Source organism: Alosa alosa, chromosome 22 (genome assembly GCF_017589495.1).
Source record: "Alosa alosa isolate M-15738 ecotype Scorff River chromosome 22, AALO_Geno_1.1, whole genome shotgun sequence".
NCBI classification, from domain to species: domain Eukaryota; kingdom Metazoa; phylum Chordata; class Actinopteri; order Clupeiformes; family Clupeidae; genus Alosa; species Alosa alosa.
The window spans coordinates 7,617,121-7,645,053 of NC_063210.1; the positions used below are offsets into that span (position 1 = coordinate 7,617,121).

Below are 27,933 nucleotides of genomic sequence, written 5' to 3' on the forward strand. Positions count from 1 at the left end.
TCGAAGGCCTGAGTCTCCAGCATGAGCGTGGAGCGCAGCCACAGGTTGTGCGTCTTGCCCAGGTACTTGAGCACGCAGGGCCGGATGGGGATGGGCGGCACGCACTGCGACATGGCCTCCACGAAGCAGTTAAGTGCGCTCGGCTGGCAGTCCCGCTGCGCCTGGTGGCTGCCACTGCACAGGAAGGGGCCTATCTCGCCGCTCAGCGCCTGCCGGGGTCAGGTCAGAGGTCAAAGGTCAATAACAAACAAGACAAAAAACATACAAATAAGCACTCCTCAAATAAAATCATTGGCCAATAGCAAACAAGAGGATTATGACTACTGAATATTGCCAGTTATAATAGTTAGAGATGTCAGACTTTCCTTCCCAAAAAGAGTTACAGATCAACATTATCTTCTTTTAGTTTAAAGGCCATTTCCGATGCTTAAGGGTGGTTTGGTTCTCATTAAAGGCTCCTTTGGAATTTTGAAGTTCAAAACGCAATTAAACCAGCCTCCGGTGTTTTTCGTCAAAGTCTGCAGCTTACTCATTATGCAATTTTTCAGGGCCTCCCTAATGAATCAAAAATGAATGCTCAAGTTTACACAGGAATGGTGTTGGTTGTGGGTCTAAAAAAAAACAAATAGCTTATTTTCACAATTAATGGCTTTTACCAGTGGAATTCATAAACAGACCACAATTTCATGTATTTCATCCATTTACGTTTAAAGGAAACAAAAGGGAGTTAGCCATTCTCTCACATCAACTACTCAATAGCCGGGACAAAAAACAGCGCTCCGGTCACAAAAAAATGCTTGAGATGCTTGAGATGATGGTGTTGTTCTGCTCAAACAGACACTCACACACACACACACACACACACACGGTGGGGAGTGTTTCAAAAAATCCTGTGGGGCATTACCACTGAAAGAGCAGGCAGCCAGCTTTTTTGCCCATTTAAAATTACAGGTCCATTCACAGTTCACTGAGCACCACAATGACAATTCTGAACAGTGTGTTTAACATTCTATGTCTGCATATACATGCCTCTATAGGTGCCAGCGCCTGCCAAAAATAAAATGAGTGAGAGCTAAAGTTCAGTGATGTTTTTGTTCAACCTCTTCTAGGGTTTGGCGGCTTTCTGAACATGCACTGCAATCTCGTTAATGACTTCGCTGCTCAGTTTCAACAAAAACACGTTTCAAATCATTTAGTGGAAAGCTCTCGGGAGGTAGTGTGTGTGTGTGTGTGTGTGTGTGTGTGTGTGTGTGTGTGTGTGTGTATGGGGGTGTGTGTGAGGGGGGTAGTTAATCATGATTTCTTGGTACAGCAGGTCCTAGGACACTTGAGAGAGCGTTGCTGCTACACTGGAGGGGTGACAGTGTGCGCTACACATGTGCCTGAGCATGCCCTGCATGAGTATAAGAGGCTCACTTTGGCCTAACCTCCAAACTAAATCTCTCCACTCGCACACATGACACGGGGCCAAAAGCTCTAATTAACAGAGCCGTCCAGCATTATGATTAGATGGCATATTCATTAGGTTAAATGCTACGCGCCTTCCTGGCCCTGGTCCTGTTGCCACAGTAACAAAACAAAAAAAAAAGTATAAATAAATTATACATAAAAATAAACAATTTTTTTCAAAAAAAAAAAAAACTGAATGAGAAAAAAATGAATATGCCACTTTGAGGCAGATCTTTGTGACTGGAAGGCGTTTTAAAGAACTTCTGCAGGCATCTCTTCAAATCAGGAGTCTTAAACAGGCGACATCTGGTCCATTAAACTTCCTCCCGACTTTGCATAAATTAAGGAGATTTCTCCTCATTACGCCGCCCGCCGAGTCGGGAGCACAGGGGGAGCGCAGTGCAAGTGGCCCACCATGTGTGTGTATGCCCTGTGTGTGTGTGCGCGCCCGTGTGCGCGCCCGTGTGTGTGTGTGTGTGTGTGTGTGTGTGTGTGTGTGTGTGTGGGGGGGAGGGGTGGAAAGGTCGGCCAGTCAGCCCCCCTGAGGGCGGTGCTGCTGAGCGGAGACTGCTTCAGGACACCGAGACTGAGAAGGGCTCAGCAGGCTGGCTGTGGTGGTGTTTAAAGAGGAGGAGGAGGAGGAGGAGGAGGAGGAGGAGGAGGAAGAGGAAGACCACTGCCCCTCTGACCACTAACGGGGGCTCTGGGCGTGTGGGTGTGACGCCTGGGGGCCAGAGAGGCCAGCCCGGTCCGACAGCTCGGTGCGAGGGAGAGCAACCTCTGCACAAGACCTGCATATATCTGGAGCTCATTTGTCAGTGTGCAATAGACAGGAATGGAAACACACACACACTTCTGTTTCTCCACATGCAAATGAGGATGAAATGGAAATAAATAGAAAAACCACACACGCGTTTACAGTGAAAAAATTACCACCACAAATAGAACAAGAACCTCGTGGAAATCGCAAGGCTAAAACATCTTTGCATTAACATTGTAATGCTTGCAGTTCATTTTCTCCAAAAAAAGTTGCATATTTTGCAGTCCTCTACAGAGTTGATTAATGAGGCCCTGAGTTAGAGGGCAAATAGAGCATGCGTGAAGGGTTTTTTGTTTGTGTGTGTCTGGTGCATACTGTAAGTGAGTATGTATATGTAGTGTGTGTGTGTGTGTGTATGTATGTGTGTTTATGCAATATGCATTGTGAGTGTTTAATGTAATCATTTTATATATGCATCTCCTCCTGACTGTGTGCAAATTTGCAGTTAGAAGTGCAAATCCACACTTTTCTGTATGGTCGGGGCTTGCTCGGAAACATAGTTGCTATAGTGCTGAAAAGTTGAAAACAGGTGCATTATAGTCTGATGGAATAAAGCTGGATCTGATTGGTGTGTGTGTGTGTGTGTGTGTGTGTGTGTGTGTGTATGAGAACACGGTACTCACGTGTTGCTGCCGGTCAGACAGGATCTTCCAGAGGCGGGGGAACAGCTGCACCCAGCTCCTCTCGGCCAGCGGCGTGGAGATGTGACACAGCTGCACCAGCGCGTTGAGCAGCGCCCCAGTCTGCCAATCACAACACACATTCAGTCCCAGCCAACCAATCAAACAAGCTTTTCCCCCAAAAAACACCCTTCTCCCCAACACCCATCACCCCCCCCCCAGCCAGCCTTCATTTAGCGAGCCCCTAACTAATGCCGGCAGATCTGAGTGTATCGACCAGGGTGGAGTGGTGCACGCCAAAAAGAGGGGGAAGTGAGTCTAATCAGTATGATTCAGGGGTGCCTCCGAGCCTCCGAGACCTCGATCGATGGATGAGGCCGCGTTAAAAGCAGCGCTACCAAAATGGGCGGCATCAGTCAGTTGGAATTGCAGAGTTCCACACGCGCTGGCTCTAAAAAACAAGTGCTGGCAAAGGCCCGCTCGTAATGCAACGCACAATGGGATACGCACTCTGGGCCAAATTGTAGACGAAAAGCTAAACACTGAAATGTAGGAATGCAGCGGAACACACACACACACACAAAGTTGATGGCAGAACAGAGAACATCCCTGCATTTGAAACACTGAGGCAACACATGCAGAGTGTGTATGGAAAGTGAAGAATTAATCCATCACAAGACATCTCCAAACCTCAAACCATCAGAGACCAAGGGCCAAAATCTGGACTAGACTAAGAGTCAAAGTCAGGTATCTACAGAAACTAGCACTAGCACAAGTCTTATCTGGACACTATGTGTCCAGCAATAAGCGTCAAGTAATGGCAATGTTGAAAAGTCGATCTCCCCTGGTCATTCTCATCACCTTCACCATAACCAGGTAGGAGGCTGATACAGGGTCAGACCAATCAAACATGAGCTGGGGCTGGTCAACTGGGGTGGGTTGCAGGGGTCAGCAGGTGACGCGGCAAGGGGTGTATGCCATGTCCTCTGACAGTCTTTGCTTCAGGGTGCTGGACTCGGGGTCAGAGTGAGAAGGGTGAGGGTAGGGGTCCAAGCGCCGAGCCCTTCATCATTTATCCAAGGGTGTGAATATCAAACTGCGCAGAGGCCAGCCATTAAACTCTAATCAATGCCCAGTTTGACCTCAAAAGGCACGGGGCGCAGTTCAGATCAAAAGCAATGCGGGAGAACATTCCGGTCAACGCCCCGAGAAGGATGGACGGAACGAGCCAAGGAATAAATCCCCAAGTTGAGAGTCTAAATTGCAGAGTAGTATTATACTCAGAGGTTAAAAGTACAACTTGTGTACACAAACACACTCCATACTCCTAAGAACCCAGGAATGCAGAGTAGTATTCATTTTCAGTGGTTAACATTACCATCTATTTGTTGACAAATCCATCTCTACTCACTCTAATCTGCAGACTGCCACTGCCACTCCCCCCCACCCTTTCTGCATTCGCGATGGCCAATTCGAGCGCTAACTGGGTATAGCTAAAGATCAACATTAGGACTCAGAGCCCCACCCAAGTCTTTGGAGCAGTGGGCTGAGCGTGAGACAGGTGAAGGTGACGCATCAGCTGGGAGCCACCGCTGTGCTGGGCTGAGCTGTGAGGGAACAGGTCACTCAGAGTGCTCTCTCGTTGTGGGTGTCAAAAAAAAAAAAAAACTGGCAGAAAGTCAGGCTCTGTGGAGGAGCGGCCATCTGGCTTCCAATCAAATGCCATGACGGCAATGATGCCGGTGACTCCGACTTCGAGCGGGTAACAAGTCAGGCCCTGAACCCTTTCCCGCCCAGTGGGAGGTTGGAGGATGACTCACACGCCAACTCATGTCCCCTGCTGTTTCTGCCCTCCAGGAAGAAGGTTAATCCGGACCTGGGGTGCCAGAGGTGGGGTGAGGTGGATGGCGGGGTGGATGGTAAAGTGTGGGTCGCTTTGCAGCCGGTGGCACCGGTGACTGACCTTGACCTCGCGCAGGGAGTCCAGGAACTTGTCGTGGCGGTTGGTGAGCATGTGCAGCTGGTTGCCGGCGTCGCGCTCCGCCTGCTCCTTGGTCTTGGGCAGGCTGGCCTGGTCGCCCGACGGCAGCTCGATGTCGATCTCCACGTCCTGTACAACACAGACACAGAGCATTGAACAAAATAAACCAAACATACACACAAGAACACACACCAAAATTAAAATCAATTAAAAATGTCATGATTGTTGATAATCTGCTCCTGGCCTTGCATTTCTCTCAGGCGTATTGCATTACACAGAGGAGTGGAGGAGACAGGAAGGATGCTTATCAGATTGAACAGGCAGGGAAGATGGGTGTAAACACAGCTACATGAGCCAGGCTGTCTGGGCCTTCAACTGCTACTCCCACTCTCTCCTTATCCTAGTAGACACACTGACAACCTGGGAAAGATGCACTACATGACCTGAATGCAAAGTCATTCCACCCTAGCTAATAAAAAACATATAAAGAATAAAACTTTTGATTAAGTGATTTAGTAATAATAATAAAAATAAATGCAGTATTTCAATCAATTAGGCTAAAGACTACAGCAACTATTCTGTTCATGTTCATTAATGCTCTGGAGTCAGGAACTTAATAGGAAGTCATCCCAAAAATATTTTGATCTCATCTGTGATGCTTTACTGAAGGAGTGAAGCCAAAACACAATAGCAGCCCTTAAGCAAAGTAAACAGTGCAAATGAACGGACATTACACTTTTCTTCACTGCTTTTTAACGAGTGACTGTGTGTGTGTGTGTGTGTGTGTGTGAGAGAGTGAGAGTGAGTGAGAGAGAGGGAGAGAGAGGGGAGAGAGAGAGAGAGAGAGAGAAAGAAAGAAAGACTGCTATGTGTATATGTGTGTGACACTTTTACTGCTGATGTGTGAGAGAAAGAGGTGTGTGTCTGTCATTGGTGAGGTGTGTTGATTAGTGAGAGGGCGAGTGTAGTGTGTGTGTGTGTGTGTGTGTGTGAGAGTGAGTGAGAGAGGGAGAGAGAGAGGGGGGAGAGAGAGAGAGAGGGGAGAGAGAAAGAAAGACGTTTCGCTGCTATGTGTATATGTGTGTGACACTTTTTACTGTTGAGTGTGTGTGTGTGAGAAAGAGGTGTGTGTCTGTGCGTGAGTGAGGTGTGTGATTGAGTGAGAGAGGGACGAGTGTGAGTGAGTGTGTGAGTGTGTGCGTCGTGCGTCACCTCCTCCTTAGTCTCGGTGGTGTCTCGCTCGCGCGGCTCCTGCTTGATGTGCGTGGCCATGGCGAAGGCGGCGCGGTCGTGGCTGTCGGCCAGGTTGATGACGTTGGTGATGGAGGGCAGCATAGAGCCCTGGCAGCTGGTGCCGATCACCGTGGTCTTCTCACACACCGCCAGCAGCAGCTACACACACACACACACACACAGAGAGGAGAGAGAGGAGGAGAGAGAGAGAGAGAGAGAGAGAGAGAGAGAGAGAGAGAGAGAGAGAGAGAGAGAGAGAGAGAGAGAGAGAGAGAGAGAGAGAGAGAGAGAGAGAGAGAGAGAGAGAGAATAGGTCAAATAGGAAGGGAACAGCTGAAAAATTGCCATCAGCACCAAGCAAACAGCACACCTTAACCACCGCTACCTTGGCAACATGACATGTAAACATCCCTGTAAAATATATTCCTCTTTGTGTGTGTGTGTGTGTGTGTGTGTGTGTGTGTGTGTGTGTCATGTATCCTAAAAGCATGACACTAGCCAAACAACGCTAGGATGACTTATTCCCAATTAAAGTGTCCTAAGTAATGGACGTGCACTACTAAACGACAGGAGACAGCGGCCTGGGGCTCGGACCTGCCAGAAAAAAGGAGAGGAGAGGAGAGGAGAGGAGAGGGCCGGCGGCAACGAGCGGCCGATGCTTCATCACGCCGCCACGATGAATCAGCAAACGCCGGCTCTCTCCTCTCTGTGCCCGTGCGGAGCGGCGCCATTAATAATTCAGCCGGGCGCGGGCGGCATCGATTGTGGCATCGCCGAGCGCGGGTGCGATTTTTCATACGAGTGGCGACCGGACCCCCAACCCCCAACCCCACACACACACATCTAAAACAACAGGGTGGAGCCGAAGACACTGTGAATTACTGTTCAGTCACAGTGCAGTCCAGAGAGGCGGCAGAGAGAGGAGGAGGAGGAGGAGAGCGAGAGAAAGAGAAGGGAAATAAGTGAACAGAGGCGCGAGATGAAAGGCAGCGGCGGCGTGTTGGGTAACGGCTGTTTCATCCCCGTCAACAAAGTGCACACTCGACGCTTTGGAACAAAGGCAAATTGGGCCCCAAGAAGAAGGAGGAGGAGGAGGAGGAGGAGGAGGAGGGAGAGGGGTGGGTGTGGGGTGTTGGGAGGGGGTGGTGGTGGTGGGGGGCACAGCTTTGCGGCAAATATACAGTTTCACAGCCGGATATTCCAGTAAGTCACAGCATGTCTGCAATTGCAGACCACTTCTCAGCTCAATGAACCTTTTTAAAATGGCAAAAAAATATCACTTTGCCTAATGTTAGGAGTTAAATATACACTTTCAACTTCAACCAAAATGGATCAGGTAAAAGCGGTGTCATTGAGAAATAACAGTGCTGAAATAGCATGAATCATATAACTGCCTTTCTTTCAACACAGGACTTCTCAAAGTCAAAAGCACTGTTGCATCTACCGCTAGTGGCATATGCAAAACACAAGATCCTGCTTCAGTGAATAAGAATGGAGAATAACAATAATGCAATGTTTTATATGGACATAAATCAAACCATGTCCACCCATAAACGTGATTGTAACATTTTGAAGAGAATGGATTATTCAAGAGTGTTTCTGTGTGGCTACTTCAATGTTTTGTTTGAAATTCATAATTTACATACATTAATTAAAGCCACATTTCCTGGAACTAGTTGGTTCCACATACTAATTGAAAGTCCACCAACTCAGAGTCCTTGGGCCCCAATTTAAATGGTAGGCAAAGAGCAAGGTCGATTAGCGAGCACATTTCTTGGGCATGAACGATAACTGTTGTGCAGTCTGTTGGGGTCAGAGAGCCAACTCATTAATGTTTGTGGTTAAGGTATTGCCAATGGCGTACAATTGGAAAATCGTTTTTACCTAGTTATTAAATTAGCTTTAGTTCGATTTAATACTTTGCACTTTGCATCATTCTAATGAGGACCCCTTGTGTGTGTGTGTGTGTGTGGTGGTCATCTCACCTCATTGCACTGCTTGATCCAGAAGTGGCTGCCCATGGCCTCCCAGTTCTGGGAGCAGCAGATGTACAGGAGTCGTTCGTAGACACGCCGCTTCATGGACGAGTCAAACACCTCGAAGAACTTGGCCCGGATGTGGGGCTGTGAGCAGCGCAAGCCGGACAGGAAGGCAGGCTCCAGCTTGGACGTGATGTCACTTCCTGACAGACTCTCGTCCCTGCGGAAGACCCATGTAGTTCAGTTTACCGGTCATACCAGTCTTCATAGAGAAAAGTCTGACAACAGTTCTCCACTTCCAAAGGGTCAGATGGGAATTTCCAACAATAAAAACAAAATCAATTTCTGTATTTTGCTATAAAACATCTGTCAAACTATCAAAACGGCAGATCACATTCTTTACATTATACATTTTTACAGTGTATTTCATATTTATAGTCTAGTACATTTTCAAGTTTTTCTTTAATATATGTCTAAGTATAACAGATTGCGTGTGTGTACAGTTACTGCGGTGACACGCTGCTGTAGTGTGGTGGCAGTGGCCACAGGCCCAGACAGGCGAGAGGAGCAGATGGGTCAGGATGGGGCGGCGTAGGGGTCAGGAGACTGAGCCCCAGAGGCCCGTCTGGCTCCCTCCAAGCCTCGCTGGGAGTTGATCAACTGCACGCCTCACATTTTCGCTCGAAGATGGCTCAGGTGCCACCTGCTGCCCACCTATTATACCGCAACCTGCTTCATAAAATCCTCGCCCGGCCGAGACAGGAGGCTTAAAATTAATTAACTCCGGTTGCCATGGTGACAGCTGGCGCCCATCAGGGCAGCGATGGCAGTGGCGCGGCACTGGACCAGGCGTGATTGAAAATCTGTGTAATTGCACTGTAGGCCGTGATGCGCGAGGTCCAGGAACTGGCCGTTCAATTCAAGGTCGTCGGGGAAGCGCTTCTCGATGTAGGTCATCATCTTCACCAGCAGGATGGACTTCTCCCTCAGATTAGGCATCTGGGCCGAGAGAGAGAGAGAGAGAGAAAGATAAACACAGACAGACAGACAGACAGACAGACAGAGAGAGAGAGAGAGAGAGAGAGAGAGAGAGAGAGAGAGAGAGAGAGAGAGAGAGAGAGAGAGAGAGAGAGATCAATTTATCTTTCATCCATCATGGTGGGAGCCGATGTCAGGACAGCACGCCTGATCTCGCTCGGTTGTCATGATTCCTTTCCACGATTTTTTGCTGACTGCAAGCCTTCTCAATATGGTGGAAAAAGATCAATATGTTGCATTTGCGCAACAAGGTGATAAACCGCCAACACTACTTACTTCATACTTAACTAAGTGGTTGTGAATTGCGATGAGACGGTCAAAGATGGCAGACGGGTGCCCGTACCTGGTTGGCAGCCATGGGAGAGTTGTTCTTCACCCACTCCTCCACAATCTTCACCACCGAGCGCAGGATCTTGGGGTCGGGAGACTTCTCGATGAGTGAGGTGATTATGACCTGGATGAAGTTTTTCCTCATCTCCATGCTCATGACTGAGAGGCGCGTCTTCACCAGGTCCAGACTTAGCATCACCAGCTCACTCGTCACTGGACACACATGGAGACGTACCGATGGCACATGTTAGAATGTGGTGTGCTGCTGACCTTCTGCTAGATGTTGTATGTGCCAACCTTCAGTTTTATGTTTAGATGAAAAGGTGCAGACCCCCTCTGTATTGTGACATATAAGGAAAAGCTGTATTGTTATGGGAGATATATATATATATATATATATATATATATATATATATATATATATATATATATATATATATATATATATATATATATTTTTTTTTTTTTTTAAATCTACCTATCCATCTATCTAGCATTGCAAAAGCACACCTCACTTAAAACTCAGTTACCCACAGTTTTGTGCAGTGCAATATTTATAAAACAGAAGTCGAAGAGTTCAGGAAACAAATCAAAAACTTTCAACCCAGGGAAAAGGGAGGGAGGGAGACAACAGAGACGCTTGCAGACAACCTGAGCAACAACTGTTAGAAAAGTCCCCCAGGGCAGCCAAACTCCCAAGACTGCTGCTGGGGTCACCAGAGCCAAACAAACCCGAGTCTGACACACTGGAACGTTCCAGCCCAATGCCCTGCAGCACTGCTGGTTTTTGAGGGACGAGACGGCGTCTCTGTCTCTCTCTGGGGGGACGCCTGGCCTCGGAGGACCTTCGGTGAACATCTTCCAGCGCAGTCTGGGCTACACCCACGGCGGCCATCATTACCCAGCCATGAGCAGCCAGCAGCACACGCCACAGCTGCACAGATGCAGCTGGAGCCAGGACGAGCACGGAGAGGGGAGAGGGAGGGAGGGAAGGAGAGAGGGAGAGAGAGAGGGAGAATAGGGGAGGGAGCGAGAGAGAGGGAGAGAGGAAGGAGAGAGGGGGAGAGACAAGGAGAGAGCCAGGGAAAGGGAGGAGGAGATGGGGAGAGGGGGAGACTCTTCAAAATGAGAGCTGTGAAGCCAGCCATCATTAACAACGCTACCAACAGACCGTGGATGGACTGCTGCCGGGCGCCTGCAGGTGGTGAGGGCAGTCTGTGGGTCACCCGTCAGGGCTACCTGCCAGCCAGCACCAGCAGGCCAGCCATGTTTGGGTAGCGGGAATATCAGAAGGGCCAGTTCCAGACAGATGAACGGTGACTAAACTGAAATACAGACTCTGACAACCACGGGAAAGATTTGCTATTCAAAGACGGAGGGGATTTTGTGTGTGTGTGTGTGTGTGTGTGAGAGTGAGTGAGAGAGAGAGAGAGAAGAGAAGTGGGAATCGAAAATGAGAAAAGTAGGGCTGTAAGATCGCTGTAATAAGCCTCCTAATCTTTTACACACTAGACTGCGGTCTGGAAGGGGGGGTATAGAAATAAACAGAGAGAAAGAGGGAGAGAGAGAGAGACAGACAGAGACACAGAGAGAGAGAGAGACAGACAGAGACACAGAGAGAGAGAGAGACAGAGAGACAGCGAGAGAGAGAGCGAGAGAGCGAGAGCGCGAGAAAGAGAGAGCGAGAGAGAGAGAGAGACAGAGAGACAGCGAGAGAGCGAGAGAGAGAGCCAGAGAGAGAGAGAGAGAGAAGCGGGGCTTGACTGTGCTGCTTAGACTGAGCTGGGCTAGGCTGACCCTGAAGCTCATACAGAGTGTGTCTCAGAAGCGGAGGGAGAGTGGGAGGGAGGGTCCTGACATTCACCGGTCACCCCAGGCACTGAGGACCTGGCACGACCACAATGCAACCACACTTCCCACTACTACAGATTCACGAGGCCTGCCCCGGGTCAAGTGGGCCATTAAACCAATGTGCTAATATCCCTGCCAAGAGGAGCTTTGGGAATGGAACATTCTCTCAGAGGCTGACACTTTGTCAGGTTCCGTTAACAAAGAAGACTCTAGCTAAAAGGCCATGCAGCGAAACCCTCAGGGAAGGCAGGCAGATGTGTGTGGTCGTTGCAACACCCAGTGGTCAAATGGGGACACCACAAGTTGAAGTGTCCCCCCACCACCACCACCACCACCACCTTAGGAGCCTTTGTATTCCATGTTAACTCCTGGGCCAGGTACACAGACACACACCTGAACGAGGGAGCACACAGGGACGTGGCGTGTTCCCTCCGAGGGCCCCAATCTGGATCCCCATCTCCCCCCACGCCTCTCCTCCCTTTCAAGGGCCTTTCAAAATGTTGTGGAGCACTCTCTCTCTCTCTCTCTCTCTCTTCGGTTTTGTCAGTCACAGGACGAAGAGGCTATTGTGCGCAGGAGACGCGGAGATGGGGGTGGACAGGCGGTGGCGAGATACGGCGAGATACGGCAAGACGAGCTGCTCACACAAGGTGCCGAGGATTCTGATAAAGGGGAGTAAAGACGGGACTGATGGCTGGAGATGGGCTGAGAGCAGACACAGTATAGTGTGTCTGTGTGAGACCTCAGGACACTGTGTAGCACTGTTGTTCTCTTAAAGGCCTCACTGTATGCAATGCACCACTTAAAGCCTCAGGGAAGAATCACAACTCTCTCAGGTACTCCAATAAAGAAGGCCTGTGCTCAATAGGATTCCACAGGCTGTAGGGCGGTTAGTATACTGTGGATTTGTATGTCTATCTATACAGTGCATCTGTGTGCATGCCTGAGTGTGTGTGTGTGTGTGTGTGTGTGTGTGTTCACCTGTGCTGGTCTCTCGCGGGTCCTTGTATGCGGAATTCAGGGCTGAGGCGTTGTTCAAGACCATCTTCTGCAGCGAGCGCATGAAGACTGAGATGAGGCGGTCGATGTAGCTGGAGTTGTAGCTGCAGGCCGACTTGAGGATCATCAGCGTCCCTGAGGAACAGCACGAGAGGACAGGACGGCCATTAATCTCAAAGACATACACACACACACGACGAGACATACACACACACGACGAGACATACACACACACACGATGAGACATACACACACGACGAGACATACACACACACGCGGAGAGACACACACACACGGCGAGACATACACACACACGACGAGAGACACACATACACACACGACGAGACATACACACACACACACCACACACACACACGACGAGACACACACACATCTACATATACACACACGACGACATACACATAACTAATTAATGACATGTACACGCACCACGCAGACATACACACACGCACTTACACACGCCACATACACACACGAGACATACACACGCCATCTCACACAGACATACACATACACACACACACTACACTAATGACATACACACACACACAACGAGACATACACACACCACGAGACATACAGACACACACACAGAAATTTAGAAAAGAAACAGAGAGAAAGAGAGAGAGAAAAAGAAAAAGAGACAGAGAGAAAGAGAGTGAGAAGCCGAGAATATGATGACATTTATTTGCTCATCACATAATACCACTGTGCTAAATCATGTGGAGTCCTGTGGCTGGACACAGAGGAGGAGGATTGTAACTGAAGAGCAAAGCTTGGGGGAGAGGGGCAAAGAAAAATCTGCTCTACAAAGACAGTATATCAGAGTAGAAGCCAACAGAGAGAGAGAGAGAAAGAAAGAAAGAAAGAAAGAAAGAAAGAAAGAAAAAAAAAAAAAGAGAGAGAGAGAGAGAGAGAGAGAGAGAGAGAGAGAGAGAGAGAGAGAGAGAGAGAGAGAGAGAGAGAGAGAGAGAGAGAGAGAGAGACATTTGGTCCCTCCGAGCATCTTATGGAGGGGCACAATGGCATGACATGGAGAGAGGGGTTGGAGGGAGGGTGGCGGGTTTGTCTGACCCCCCCACCGCGGTCTCGGGTTGCCTGAGGATCTTCCACTCACTACCTCCGGGCCATGACTTTGAGGCGCCTTGGCTTTTTTGTCACAGTTGTTGTAATACAAGGGCACTTTTTTGTTGTTTTCTTTTTGTTGTTTTTTTTTTTTTTGGCGCTGGGAGGGGAATTTAACCGAAGCAAGCGAGGAAGTGAGAGGGGCACTGCTGGGCGGGAAGGAAAGCTGAGCTTGAGCAATGCCTTTCTTTGGGGACGTGGCTCAGGGGAGAGACGGTGATGCCAGTGGCGGTGGCGAATACACGGGGAGACAAATGTAAAAAGTCACCCTCGGCGAGACGCATGCATTATCGCTAAAGCGGTAACTTTAGCTTTCACTGGCTGCTTCACCGGGCTTTTATTGACCAGCTGAGCCATTTTTGGGACAATATCAAATGGATGCCGATTTAGATTGTTACCCAATAGCTTTTTATCACCTTTTTTATTCTTCACCCCCCCACTACCCCCACTCACCACCTCACTTCAAAAGGGTGGGGGAAAAATCATTCCTCTTTCACGAGCCCAACGTTCCTCACCCGCCTTTGAACAGCCGTTCAGTATTTCGGCTTTTTGATGGGCTTTAAAAGCCAGCTCACAGAAAAGAGGGGAAAAAAACCTTTCAAATTAGAAATCAATCTCCCATTCGGTTGCCATAAAATAAGCCGCATTAGGGACTAAAGTTCAGCCATTATGACACGCTCTTTACGGAGGCGGGTGGAGGTGGAGGGCTGGTCGCTGTGGCGACGCGGAGGCTGATGGGGAAATAAAAAGGTTACGGGCGTCCATTCGTCTCAGCAGCTGACAGGCGGGGTGGGGGAGGGGGTACCCAGGGGTGTCGGATTACCGAACAGCTGCGTGGGGTTGGCGCTGGTGGCCTTCTCGTAGTTAGTGAGGCCCTCGTAGATGACCTTGCCCACGGCGGCGTACAGACACTCCAGTTCCTCATGCTTGGACGCCACGTTGGAGGTGCCTGCGAGACACATTTACACAGGGTCAAAGACAGACATGCACTGACTAAAGAAAAACCCATTTGTACTGGATCTACTTGTAGAAGGGCATCTCCTGTGGCCAATCTTCTTTCAATAAAAGCACAATTTTATAAAAAAAAAAAAAAAACAATGACATTTGTATTTGTATAGTTGAATTCCTAAAACACTTCTAAAAGAGCAATAATAAAAAAAAAGCCAAATGGCAACACAGACTTATGATTACTCAGACCAACTGGTCCTGTGTAGGGGAGGGGGGGTGTGGGGGACTCACTGGGCTCGGTGGGGGAAGATGCCTACTGTATGGGAGAGCAGCTTAGTGGACGCGCCAAGAGCACCTTGGTGTTGCCAGAGGTCATGCAGGCGCTATGCCGCTGCAGGCTTTTCTGGAGGGCCAGCACGCCGGCCGGCTGCAGCACGGTCAGCAGGAAGCACAGGATCTCCAGCCCTGTGCAGATGTTGGAGAAGTTCGCCTGCGCCGGTTGCTCCTGGAGGATCACACACACACACACACACAGGGGGTTAGAGCCCAACTACCACCGCATACACTGGACTCTGGATGTATCATTTTTTGGATACATCCCTACCAAGCATGAGAACGACATGAGAGATACGAGTGATAGGCCCTAATAACTTGAGGAGTTCGATATGGAAGCACTTTGGGGTTTGGGTATATCAAACTATGGAGAAGGACAAAGCTGGGTATGCAAACCAAGTAGTCGTGAGTCTCTACGAAGGCTTAAATTTGTTTGACATTTCATTGTAAACGAGCCAATGCCAGCCTGCAAAAATGTTTTTCACTGATGTTATGGCAGTCCACTCTGCTTATTGTTTTTCAAAAATGTTGCACTCCTGTTTGTCATTGTGCATGAAACTTCACGCCATTGTGCTGCTTTCAAGCCTTTATGTTCGGCCCTAATGCCTGTTAGTTGTTTGTGGATTGTCCTATATTTGGTGTTGAAAATTGAAACGTCTTTAGACATGAAAAATCGAGTCAATGAACAATTATATCTCAAGAATCGAACAGGAATTTTTCACAAAAAAGTGACCGCCCTACCACATACTCTCCCAGCACATTTAGGACATGAACACCAATCCCCTGAAAGACAGAGTGTGGAGGCCCCCAGTTGGCCCTGGGCTTCTCCAGAGATGAGCGTATCAGCTCATCTCTGAGTACAGGCTCCTCAGTGGAGGCTTATCCACAGATCAGAGGTACCACAACACAGCGAGTGTGGATGAAGAGATGAGCAGGGGTTGTGTGTGTGTGTGTGTGTGTGTGTGTGTGTGTGTGTGAGAGAGAGAGAAAGTGAGTGTGAGAGAGAGAGAGAAAGAGAGAGAGAGAGAGACAGAGAGAGAGAGAGAAACAGAGAGAGAGAGAGAGAGAAAGAGAGAGAAAGAGAGAGAGAGAAAGAGAAAGAGAGAGAGAAAGAGAGAGAAAGAGAAAGAGAAAGAAAGAGAGAGAAAGAGAAAGAGAAAGAGAGAGAGAGAGAGAGAGAGAGAGAGAGAGAGAGAGAGAGAGAGAGAGAGAAAGTGAGTGTGAGAGAGAGAGAAAGACTGACAGAAAGGGAGAAAAAAGAGAGGGAGAAAAATCATGAATCTTTGGAGAGTCATCAGCTCGCTGAGTTGATAACCTTGTCTGGCTGTATCGAGTGAATCTACGCCTTCTGAATACTGCTAATGAGCTGACGCGATAATCCTTAACGTCCATCAAAATAACCAAATACCAAGAATCCATCTAACCAACCAGCCGCACCATTACCATTCAAATGGCAGGATTTGGGAGGACGAGTGTGTGTGTGTGTGTGTGTGTGTGTGTGTGTGTGTGTGTGTGTGTGTGTGTGTAATTATGTGTGTGTGTGTGTGTGTGTGTGTGTGTGAGAGAGAGAGAGAAAGAGAAAGAGAAAGAGAGAGAGAGAAAGAGAAAGAGAAAGAGAGAGAGAGAGAGAGAGAGAGAGACTGTGTGTGGGTGAGTGTCTGTCTGTGTGTATGAGAGGCTAATTAAAATGCTATTAATGCACTTTATTATTTAATTGCTACTTCTAATTTAAAACGCTGCCATCAATTTCGCTATGTTCCTCTTGACGGTCCATAAATGTCGCTGCTGGAGTGGCCGGCGGGGGCTTAATCCAGCAATCCTGGCTGGCCCCTGCCTGTGCGCCGGCGTGCTGTTCAGAAACACTTCATTTAGAGCCGCGATGGAGGGGACGCTTTTAGTGGAGGAACGAATAGATGAGCCAAACGACAGCAGCAGTGGTGATGGGAAGAGTAGAGGGGATGGAGGGAGGGAGGGGGAGGGAGAGAGAGAGAGAGAGAGAGAGAGAGAGAGAGAGGAGGGAAAAAAGAGGGAGACAGCTGAAGGCCGAACGCGGCACTTTACGATTAAGAGGTGTGGGAGATGAGGCGTGCCAGGGGCGTTTAGCACCTATTGGAGGGATGGGGGATGTTGCAGTGCTTTAGTGTTAACAACCTGAAGCCCCCACATCCACTGAAGAATGTGTGTGTGTGCACGTGTATCATGCACACACAGAGGATGTAGAGGAATGAGGCAGAACTATTAAGAAGAAAGCGCACATGCATGCGAGGTACACATGTGCGGAGGGGACAAGTGCCTAAGCAGTTAACAGCTGGAAGGTCTGCTGCTGAAGGTATTACTGACACAGCAGAGATGACACAGAGAGAGAGAGAGAGAGAGAGAGAGAGAGAGAGAGAGAGAGAGAGAGAGAGAGAGAGAGAGAGAGAGAGAGAGAGAGAGAGAGAGAGAGAGAGAGGAGGGAAAAAAGGATAGGGGCTGGAATGAACGGGGTGAATTCTTAATGATTAAGAGGTGTGGGAGATGAGGCGTGCCAGGCGTTTAGCACCTATTGGAGGGATGGGGATAATGGAATGGAATGGACAGAGGGAAAAGAAAGATGGAAGGGGGGGACAAGTGCCTAAGCAGTTAACAGCTGGAAGGTCTGCTGCTGAAGGTATTACTGACACAGCAGAGATGACACAGAGAGAGAGAAACAGAGAGAAACAGAGAGAGAGAGAGAGAGAGAGAGAGAGAGAGAAAGAAAGAAAGAAGAAGAAAGAAAGAAGAAAGAAAGAAAGAAAGAAAGAAAGAAAGAAAGAAAGAAAATATTGATTCTGCCAGGATCAAGACAGCCTTTTGGAGTGGTGAATGGGAGAAAATGAAGAAAGATAGTGAAATGACTGCTCCACTACAAAAATGTGGGACGACTCTCTTACAAAAAAGCAAGAAAGACAGAAATATCCAGAAAACTTCTAAAACTTTCCAAAGAAAAACACACAAACACTTTCTTGAGCTGGTCTCAAGGTTCAGCCAAAGTCTTGGCGTAACATCGTGAGTAATTACTCCTGAGCTAATGAAACCAGTCTGCACCGCTTAGAGACACCCCACATACACACACAATTAACCTGGCACTACCTCCCAAGCACAATCCCTTCTCCAGGAGAAGCAGGCTGGGATGGAGGAGACAGAGCCACACAATTAACCTAGAAAGTGGGAAAACAACTCAATGACCCGGGTCAGGCTTTTGGAATCATGTTTCCCCAATGATTTTTCTCTGACTCGCCATTCCAACACACACACACACACACAAATTGCATTCTTTGGTGAGATGAGAGAGACTGGGAAAACTTTTCCCTTTACTTTGGCAAGGTTTTCTGTTAATGAGGTGCCTATGAAGCCGTGCTGAAATTAGCACATTGCTCACTGTTGAGGTCGGCTGACGCTACAGGCAGCTAATGGACTTAACGCTTCTCACGGATTTATGCACTTTCTGGGCACCACAGAGCGTTCAGTCCCTCGCCGACTGACAGAAGCATGGAGGAAACTTCTAGAAGCTTAAGGTTTAAAGACCAGGCCATTGTACGAAATGCAGGTAAATCTCACTAAGAAGTGCAGATAGAAGTTGGACAGGAAACAGGATGTGATGTCGTATGGGAGGTGGGGGTGGGGGGTCGGAGGTGGCGGGACCTACCACGGTCATGAGCAGCTTGTCGAACCACTGCAGCTTGAGCTTCCTCAAGGCCACATGCGTCGGTCCAAGAGGGCCGCTCTTCATCAGGGTTCACAGCCAGGAGAGAAGCTCCCCGGGAGCCCTGCACGCTCAAGGGGCTTGTCATTCACCTGCGGGGAAGAAGAAGAAGAAGAAGAAGAAGAAGAAGAAGAAGAAGAAGAAGAAGAAGAAGAAGAAGAAGAAGAAGAAGAAGAAGAAGAAGAAGAAGAAGAAGAAGAAGAAGAAGAAGAAGAAGAAGAAGAAGAAGAAGAAGAAGAAGAAGAAGAAGAAGAAGAAGAAGAAGAAGAAGAAGAAGAAGAAGAAGAAGAAGAAGAAGAAGAAGAAGAAGAAGAAGAAGAAGAAGAAGAAGAAGAAGAAGAAGAAGAAGAAGAAGAAGAAGAAGAAGAAGAAGAAGAAGAAGAAGAAGAAGAAGAAGAAGAAGAAGAAGAAGAAGAAGACGAAGAAGAAGAAGAAGAAGAAGAAGAAGAAGAAGAAGAAGAAGAAGAAGAAGAAGAAGAAGAAGAAGAAGAAGAAGAAGAAGAAGAAGAAGAAGAAGAAGAAGAAGAAGAAGAAGAAGAAGAAGAAGAAGAAGAAGAAGAAGAAGAAGAAGAAGAAGAAGAAGAAGAAGAAGAAGAAGAAGAAGAAGAAGAAGAAGAAGAAGAAGAAGAAGAAGAAGAAGAAGAAGAAGAAGAAGAAGAAGAAGAAGAAGAAGAAGAAGAAGAAGAAGAAGAAGAAGAAGAAGAAGAAGAAGAAGAAGAAGAAGAAGAAGAAGAAGAAGAAGAAGAAGAAGAAGAAGAAGAAGAAGAAGAAGAAGAAGAAGAAGAAGAAGAAGAAGAAGAAGAAGAAGAAGAAGAAGAAGAAGAAGAAGAAGAAGAAGAAGAAGAAGAAGAAGAAGAAGAAGAAGAAGAAGAAGAAGAAGAAGAAGAAGAAGAAGAAGAAGAAGAAGAAGAAGAAGAAGAAGAAGAAGAAGAAGAAGAAGAAGAAGAAGAAGAAGAAGAAGAAGAAGAAGAAGAAGAAGAAGAAGAAGAAGAAGAAGAAGAAGAAGAAGAAGAAGAAGAAGAAGAAGAAGAAGAAGAAAGAAAGAAAGAAAGAGAGAGAGAGAGAAACAGAGAGAGAGAGAGAGAGAGCCAGAGAGAGAGAGAGAGAGAGAGAGAGAGAGAGAGAGAAAGAAAGAAAGAAAGAAAGAAAGAAAGAAAGAAAGAAAGAAAGAAAGAAAGAAAAGAAAGAAAGAAAGAAAATATTGATTCTGCCAGGATCAAGACAGCCTTTGGAGGGTGAATGGGAGAAAATGAAGAAAAGATAAGTGAAATGACTGTCCACTACAAAAATGTGGGAATGACTTCTTACAAAAAGCAAGAGACAGAAATATCCAGAAAACTTAAAACTTTCCAAAGAAAAAACACAAACACTTTCTTGAGCTGGTCTCAAGGTTCAGCCAAAGTCTTGGGCGAACATCGAGTAATTACTCCCTGAGCTAATGAAACCAGTCTGCACCGCTTAGAGACACCCCACATACACACACAATTAACCTGGCACTACCTCCCAAGCACAATCCCTTCACCCAGGAGAAGCAGGCTGGGATGGAGGAGACAGACACACACCAACCTAGAAAGTGGGAAAACAACCCAATGACCCTCGGGTCAGGCTTTGAATCATGCTGTTTCAATGATTTTTCTCTGACTGCCATTCCAAATAACAATAATAACACACACACACACACACAAATTGTAAACTGCAGAGATGAGAGACTGGGAAAATCTTTTCCCTTTACTTTGGCAAGGTTTTCTGTTAATGAGGTGCCTATGAAGCCGCTGAAATTCAGCACATTGCTCACTGTTGAGGGGCTGGACGCCACAGGCAGCTAATGGACTTAACGCCACGGATTTGCACTTTCTGGCACCACAGAGCCGCTCAGTCCCTCACGACCGACAGAAGCATGGAGGAAACTTAGAAGCTTAAGGCTTTAAAGACCAGGCCATTGTAATGAAATGCAGGTAAATCTCACTAAGAAGCAGATAGAAGTTGACAGGAAACAGATGTGATGTCGTATGGGAGGTGGGGGTGGGGGGGGGGTCGGAGGTGGCGGGGACCTACCACGGTCATGAGCAGCTTGTCGAACCACTGCAGCTTGAGCTCGGCTCAAGGCCACATGCGTCGGTCCAAGAGGGTCGTTTTCTCATCAGGGTTCACAGAAGGCCAGGAGAGAAGCTCCCCGGGAGCCCTAAAATGCTCAAGGGGGCTTGTCATTCACCTGCGGGGGGAACACACACACACACACACACACGTCAATACTCTTTTTACACACTCAAGCCAGCCAGGTTTAGTCTCGGTTACATGTGGATATGGACAGGCCATGGTGTTGGGATGGTTTTGCAATAGACACAGACAGCTTTGACAGATTAAGGTCCGCTTCAGGACTGGGCGTCTCAACCGGGCCTGAAGCTCACCCACTGTTCAAGGGAGGACAGCCAACGCGCCGCAGCCAAAAATGAAAAACAAAAACAGGAGAACAATGACACAGGGCCAGCTCTGGGCTAGACGGGTCCTGGGTCCAAAACACTCTGCAGCCAGAGTTGCAACACACAACCGCACTAGAAAATAAACAGAAAAACAAAGCAAAACCACACCACTAGGTTTGTTGTGGTGGGTAAGCAATACAAACCTACACAGGGGTCACGAGGAAACCAGCCAGTTTAGTGTTGGTCAACACCCTGGCCAAACCATCCGCCCTGGTTCCCATGGTCAGGGAACAGCAGGTTATAATTGTGGTGACCCAAGGATGGGTGTCAACCATGGGAGAAGGGTTAGATGGTCAGATGTGAAAGCCGCAGGTGGGTGGGGTCATAAATGGCGGGCCAAAACCGGCTTACCTGGCAGGCTGGCGCGATGAGGAAGTTGATTTATTAGTGTCTGTGTGCTGCTTGTCCACGGGCTTGGTCAGCAGGGTCTCCGCACCTGGCACTGATTGGCTACGACCAAAGACCTGGACGGTGACAAAGGGGCAATTCAAGAAGTTCACGCACACATACTATCAATAAGAAACTTCTGGAAAGTCCTGTGAAGCGCATTGTGGATCGCACTGCTGCTTTACGCAAATTAGTGGGGCTGTGCGAAGCTTTGAGGTCCTGACCAGAGTCCATGGACGCAGCCCGCTTCACACCACTTCCTCCTGGGGTGGCGGTGTCAACACTGGCACCCGCATCAGCCTCCGCTTCCGGCTAGAAACACACACACACACACACACACACACACACACACACAGTGGCTTTTGGTCAAACTTTAACATCAGAGGGGTCAGTCATCTCATCCAGGCGTTTGAAGAGGACCCTTCTCCATTAAAGAGACAAAAATGTTATCCATATTAACCTAACCCATGCTTTCAAATAGTGCACAAAAAAGCAGTTTTCACTGACTGAGAACACTTTAAACTTTTAAAAGGTCCTCAGAGGCATCCAGAATAGTCTTCACATTTCCCAGATAAGAGCCCTTGGCTACAGCCCTCAACACCCCCCTCCCCTCTCTAGTGGAGTGGCTCTCCGCTGACCTGCTGGTCCTTGATGCGCTGCAACTCCCACTTGATGACCACCTCGGCCAGGTCCACGGCCAGCTTGCGCTGCTCGATGGTCACGCTGGGGGTGAAGCCCAGGCGCTGCATGGCGCTGATCATGTGCTGCACCAGGTGGTGCCTCACTGGGTAGTACACCTGCAGGCATGACCACACACACACACACACACACACACACACACACGTAAACACAAGCATGATTGGCCGAACGGTGTTTCTCACAACAGTGCTGATATACAACTGTGACTAAAAGCTGAAGTAACTTTGACCCGGCTCTTTCCAAGCGTTATCATCCATCTCTTTGCTAATGCTGTTAAGAAGCTCTTCTCTGTGAAATCAGTTTTGCCTATGGGCGTCTGTGAGATTAAAACAATGCAGTCTAATAAATGTCACAGGAGACCGTTTCTTGCTCCATCAGTCTTGGATGCTCATAACCTCTTTTCCTCACCAGCTTTACAATTCCCTCTTAGCACAACCTTACATCTTGTAAGTCATTACCAAAGCTTGGGTTTGCTGAGAACAGTGCAAAAGTGTTGTTCTTCCCCTGGGAGTGGATCTCAATCTTCAATAACATGGCAGAAAATCCTACTCGGAGTGTGTACCGTTACATCTTGTAGCTCATTATCAAAACTTTGAGATCCCTTCACTAGAACAAGTAGTGCACACTGCATCCTTTATCATCAATCTTTAACAACACGCTATAAAATCCTACTATTCTGCTCCGAGTGCGTCAGAGATTGACAGTGCAGCGGAGAGAAAGACGACAAAGTGGGGGAAAAAACGGAAAGAAAAAGAAAAAAAAAAAAAACCTGTGTACGCATAAAACAAGGCAACCACAAAATCCTTTATAGGTCAAGCGACAAAAGACGACGCGACGCACGCGACGCACGACGCCAAGACACGCGACACAGGATACAAACTGCACTACAAACTATAAGCCCATAGGTAACCAAAACAAGACAAACAAATGATATAAAACTATAATATAAATGGTGTTACACATAAACTAGACGCAACAGACAACACAATTCTACACTCTCCACTGATAGTGGGGGGATGGGGGAGGGTTGGAGAGGCCGAACTGACCCGGAAGTGCTGCACGATGAGGTGGAGGATGTGCACCAGCTGGGGGACGGTGTGGCCCTCCTCCACGATGATCTTGCGGGTCCAGTGCGTCAGCATCTGGTGTCCGTCCTCCATGCGCGCCGGCACGGCTGGGGTGAGGATGGCCATGGCCTGGCGCACAATGGAGCGCGCCTCCATAGTGTGGGCCTTCAGCAGGCTGTGGAACACCTGCATGCACACACAACCATAGCAGGTGAGGGGATAAAAAGAGCCTTGTTACGAAGACACAGGGATCTGAGATGATCTGAGGAAAGTTGCAAGGCTTAAGCATCTAGTGTAACCTTTTGAACGGAAAATGTTTTGGAAAAGTGCAGAAGTGAGATTTAGTTTTTCATTCAAGGATATTAATAAAACAATGCAGTGCAACAATGCTATAAAAACCTTGGGGTTTGTGAAGGCTTTTTCCGCCTGACAAAGGAACCCTTCCGACCACAGCCATGACTCATATTATAAAATACAGCTTTGCATTCAGAAAATGGAATAAAAAAACACTAGGACAAAAACAAAACAAAACAAAACAAAAAGTCCCAAACCCTAAAAATTCTGTACTGCAACCACAACTACAACCATAAACTATTTGAACTTGAACTTGAACATCTGCATCCCTCGGGATTCACAGGTCAACCCCTTGCGTCCAGCTCACCTGCAGCACGATCTTCTTGTGGATGGCGAATTTGGCGATGATGTGGGCGAGCAGCAGGTGACCGCTGTACTTGCATGCGGGGTCCACGCAGGCCTTGGGCAGCAGGCAGGGCCAGGCGAAGGTCATCAGGCGCCGCAGCTTGCTGTTGCGGCTCTTGTTGTTGTCGTGGATGTGGTGCGGCGCGTGCTCCACCAGCAGAGTGGAGAACTGCAGCAGCTGGATGCGCAGCGAGTCCAGCAGGTCCGCCTGCTTCTCCGGGTCCAGCACCTGAACCGCACAGCGAGTGAGGAGAGAGGAGAGGTCAGGTCAGGAGGTCAGCAAACAGAGGGCCACATGGGAGAGAAGGTTATAAAACAAGAGGTCAAAGTGATTAAGGTTGTGAGCAGAGGGAAGAGCTAGAACATTAAGGTCAAGAGGAGACAGTGGGAACGATATTTGCCATTGAAACCACCGGGTGATCTAAAAATTGGGGGCAGGGGTCAAATGAAGAGGCTAATCAGTGCCCAAAGGTCATGAGGGCTACAGGCTACATGTATTATTGAACAGAGCAGCAGCGGTCATAGCACAGTGAAGCTATTGGGAGTGCAAGCTTATAGCTGGTGTTTGGACACTCTTGAAAGCTCTCAGAAGGGCAACAACTCCACTTGGATGGACAGACAAATGCAAAGCATAAACCAACCCCATCTCACACCAGGCTGCGGAATCGATCGCGGTCGCTGAACAGGTGGACAAAGTGCTGAGCCATGACCACGGGGATGAAATCACAAGGGGCCACAAGCCTTTACGCTCCAGCATCCACTCTCACTCTATTGCAAGGCAGTTCAGATTAACAGTCTCGACAGGGTCCTCTCAAATCTGCCATTCAGTCAGTGACAAAAGCCAAGCCACAGGCAGCAGACAAAAGATATGCATTGTGGCTAATCCACACAGTATACACTCACCACACACACACACAATTTCACTCTACTCTGCCGAGAGCCCTGTGCGTTGGGCAGCAGGGGCGTGGGTCTGTTTTCCATCACAGCTAATCAGTCAGGGGAAAAAGGAAGAGGAGGAGGAGAAATCGATCCGGGGTGAGGAAGAGAGAGACAAACGAGCCGGGCCGTCAATAGGGGTGTTTGTCAATGCTCTAATCCCATTCTCTTAAGGAAAGGGAGCCCAAGACGCACCGCAACACAACAAAATGCGCTGACCTTTCCAGGGCGCGACGGTGACATTTCAAGGCCCCGCACACACACACACACACACACACACACACACACACACACACACGACACAGACACTTCACTCCGACTTGACAAATGAGCACTTTGATGAGAAGGGAGTGACGGCTCCGCCTAAAGGGGAGGAGGGACTGAAGAGGGGAGAGTGTGTGTGTGTGTGTGTGTGTGTGTGTGTGTGTGTGTGTGTGTGTGTGTGGTAGGGATTGATGTATGAAGCTTTGGGTTGGGAGTGTCAGGTCTGGACGGTGCGGTGCGGTGCGGACTCGGTTACCTTGGTGATGAAGACACTGGTGATGCTCTCGGGGTTGTCTCCCTCTGGGTTGGGCGGGCCCAGCAGCTGCTCCCCCTCACCCTTCTCAAAGCTGCAGAGGAACGCCGGGTTCAGGATGTGCTGCAGGACCTACAGGGACCACACACACACACACACTTTACATCAACTCTCAAATCAATTCCTGACATATCAAGCTATCAAAGTTATCAAGTTATTAACCCTGTTTTTTTTTTTTTTCACCTAGATTTGAGTGCTGGCTAAAGACACAAAATGTACATGCTCATTGATGAACATGCTTTGATTATGGATCATACATTCACAACCCACAATTCCACCCACCTATGTCACACACTTCACACTATTCACCCTATTCAGCCATTAAAAGGCTCTAATTTTGTACAACTCTGAACTAGAGCACATTCACAGACAGCTTATTATACTGGTTTAATAGTCTCCATTAGGCTATTTCTGTGTGCTTAAATGGGAGCTGAACCAAGGCAACTAATTAGGCTACATACAGTGACATATGAATGGTCTCTTAGTCAGCACGCAGAGGATTTTTAGTGCACAGAGTACAGTCCTCCATCTCCATATTTAGGTGTTTTCCAAAGTTATTATATACGGTCACATTTGCTGTGCTTCACCCATACCCGACACACAGTTTGATACAGGCTACAGGGTGTAGAGGACATGGTCGCGCGCCTAAGTAGGGGGAATATATAAGAGTGACTAGACTTGTCACAGCATAGCGTTCATTCATCAGCTGCACCTCGCCGGGCCCCATGAATCAACCAGAGCACCTCACCTCTACGGTAGCATCTGGAAGGATGAAGCCATTAAGAAGCGGGAAGAGAGAGAGAGAGAGAGAGAGAGAGAGAGAGAGAGAGAGAGAGAGAGAGAGAGAGAGAGAGAGAGAGAGAGAGAGAGAGAGAGAGAGAGAGAGAGAGAGAGAGAGAGAGAGAGAGAGAGAGAGAGACCCAAGACCAGGGGGAAGGGTAAGGTGCCTCCAGTGTGTGGCAACCTCATGGAGATCCATCACCGCTGACAACGCTCTCGCTATGCTAATGCCATCGCGCTAGCTAGCAGTGACGCTCTCATCAAGCCACTCAACTAGCCAGAGCTACTGCTACTACTACTACTGCAGGCATGACAAACAAGACAAGACACTGGCCCGAAAGTTGGTAGCTCAACTCATAGAGAGGGAGGAGGCTTGAGCCAGAGACTGCACTGAGGAAGGAGATGAGCGTGGAGGACCGCTGCGGTCTTGACACAGCTGTTGAGGTGGAAATTGGTTGGGGGGGGGGGGTGTGTGAGAGGGCTGGAGAAGTGGAGAGCAGTGACATGCGGTAAGACGGGCCTCGAAGGGAACATTTGTCCGCTGTCTATTATCGCCCGAGTTTACTCAGCAACACGGGCCTGGTATCGTATACACAAACACGCAGGCATACTGCCACACACTCACACCACTCACACACAGACATACTGGTGCACACACACACACCAGAATTTATATTCCCAAGGATCTCTGTCTCGATTGCAAGAAAAGAAAATGTATTTTATGCCAGGCTTCTCGGAACTTTCACACAGTTGCTAGGGAACTGGAGAGTTTGTAAAGGGCTTTTTCTTTGCGCCTCTTCTCTCAACCCCACCCCTTCAAGGCCGCCTCCGAGGGTTTACTGTGACACAAGAAAAACGCCGCCATTATTCCCCTTCAGAGCTGTGAGAGGGGGATTGCAGCCGAGGCGTGTGTCACTGGCCTCAGAAAACAACACTGCAATTTGGCCGTTCACTCTTCCGCCCTCCCTGCAGCTCCCCTCATTATGAGGAGAATTCTTTCCATTTTTGAAGCTGGCACCCTCTCTGCATATGTGTGTGTGTGTGTGTGTGTGTGTGTGTGTGTGTGTGTGTGTGTGGATGGAGAATGAGAGAGAGAATGAATGAAAGAGAGAGATTCTGAACGCGAGTGTGCGCGTGTATGCGTGCCGGTGGGCTGTGAGGGTGGGTCAGTGTGTTCTGCCTGCAGGTGCGTCTCCATTATCCCCATCCCTCTTAACAAGCTGCCTCCCTTCACTGAGGCTATCCAGTAGCATTAGCGCTACTAGCGCCGCTAAGGAGCGTTAGTCATTATCTACTATGCTGAGGCAAACCCTCTAGCCACACACACGCACACACGCACGGGAAGAGGTGCCAAAAATACACACGCTACGCTAAAGAGCCCAGCTGCTGAAGCTCCAGGGAGCAGAGAGCCGATCTCCATCTCTACACGCATTCAGACCACGTCTTTGGCTGTCTGCTCTCTCGCGCTCGCTCGTGTAGTTAGAGGGAGTCGATAGACTTTTTGTGCTCGTTGTTTAACATGTTGGGGAAAGGCATAGAGCAGGTCGGCATTCTCGAGGCCATTCAGCGATTGCGTTTGTGCAGGCAATCGCGAGTGTCTTGAGTTACATTCTTCCTGCTGTGGCGGAGTGTGTGTGTGTGTGTGTGTGTGTGTGTGTGTCTCTTCTTGTGAGAAGCCGTTTGGGTCAATTAGCAGGATGCCAGCGGGGGCGCGGCACACCGAGCCAACATCTGCTCAGGGCCTGGGCGGTGCGGCGATTAAGTGCAGAAATAATGGCTGTGCCACGCCGTGCCTTTGACACGGCAAACACCCGAAACCCTTCAGCGAGCAGTGGGGGACCTGATGATGAGATTCAA

The 27,933-nt window shown here is 48.5% G+C and overlaps 1 protein-coding gene across 1 annotated transcript in view; it reads right to left on the bottom strand.

Annotated features, from left to right (window-relative positions):
• LOC125287922 (transformation/transcription domain-associated protein) overlaps window positions 1-27,933 on the bottom strand; it is a 103,414-nt gene that overhangs the window by 42,866 nt on the left and 32,615 nt on the right. Inside the window, 17 exon segments of the mRNA XM_048234006.1 lie at window positions 1-209; window positions 2,893-3,012; window positions 4,853-4,999; window positions 6,083-6,262; window positions 8,089-8,302; window positions 8,960-9,081; window positions 9,464-9,663; window positions 12,283-12,435; window positions 14,270-14,395; window positions 14,686-14,899; window positions 20,507-20,552; window positions 21,283-21,395; window positions 21,493-21,630; window positions 21,957-22,115; window positions 23,064-23,270; window positions 23,746-24,012; window positions 25,240-25,368. The exon segment at window positions 1-209 is cut by the window's left edge and continues 79 nt beyond it. Of these exon segments, the coding sequence (XP_048089963.1) occupies window positions 1-209; window positions 2,893-3,012; window positions 4,853-4,999; window positions 6,083-6,262; window positions 8,089-8,302; window positions 8,960-9,081; window positions 9,464-9,663; window positions 12,283-12,435; window positions 14,270-14,395; window positions 14,686-14,899; window positions 20,507-20,552; window positions 21,283-21,395; window positions 21,493-21,630; window positions 21,957-22,115; window positions 23,064-23,270; window positions 23,746-24,012; window positions 25,240-25,368 (2,744 nt within the window).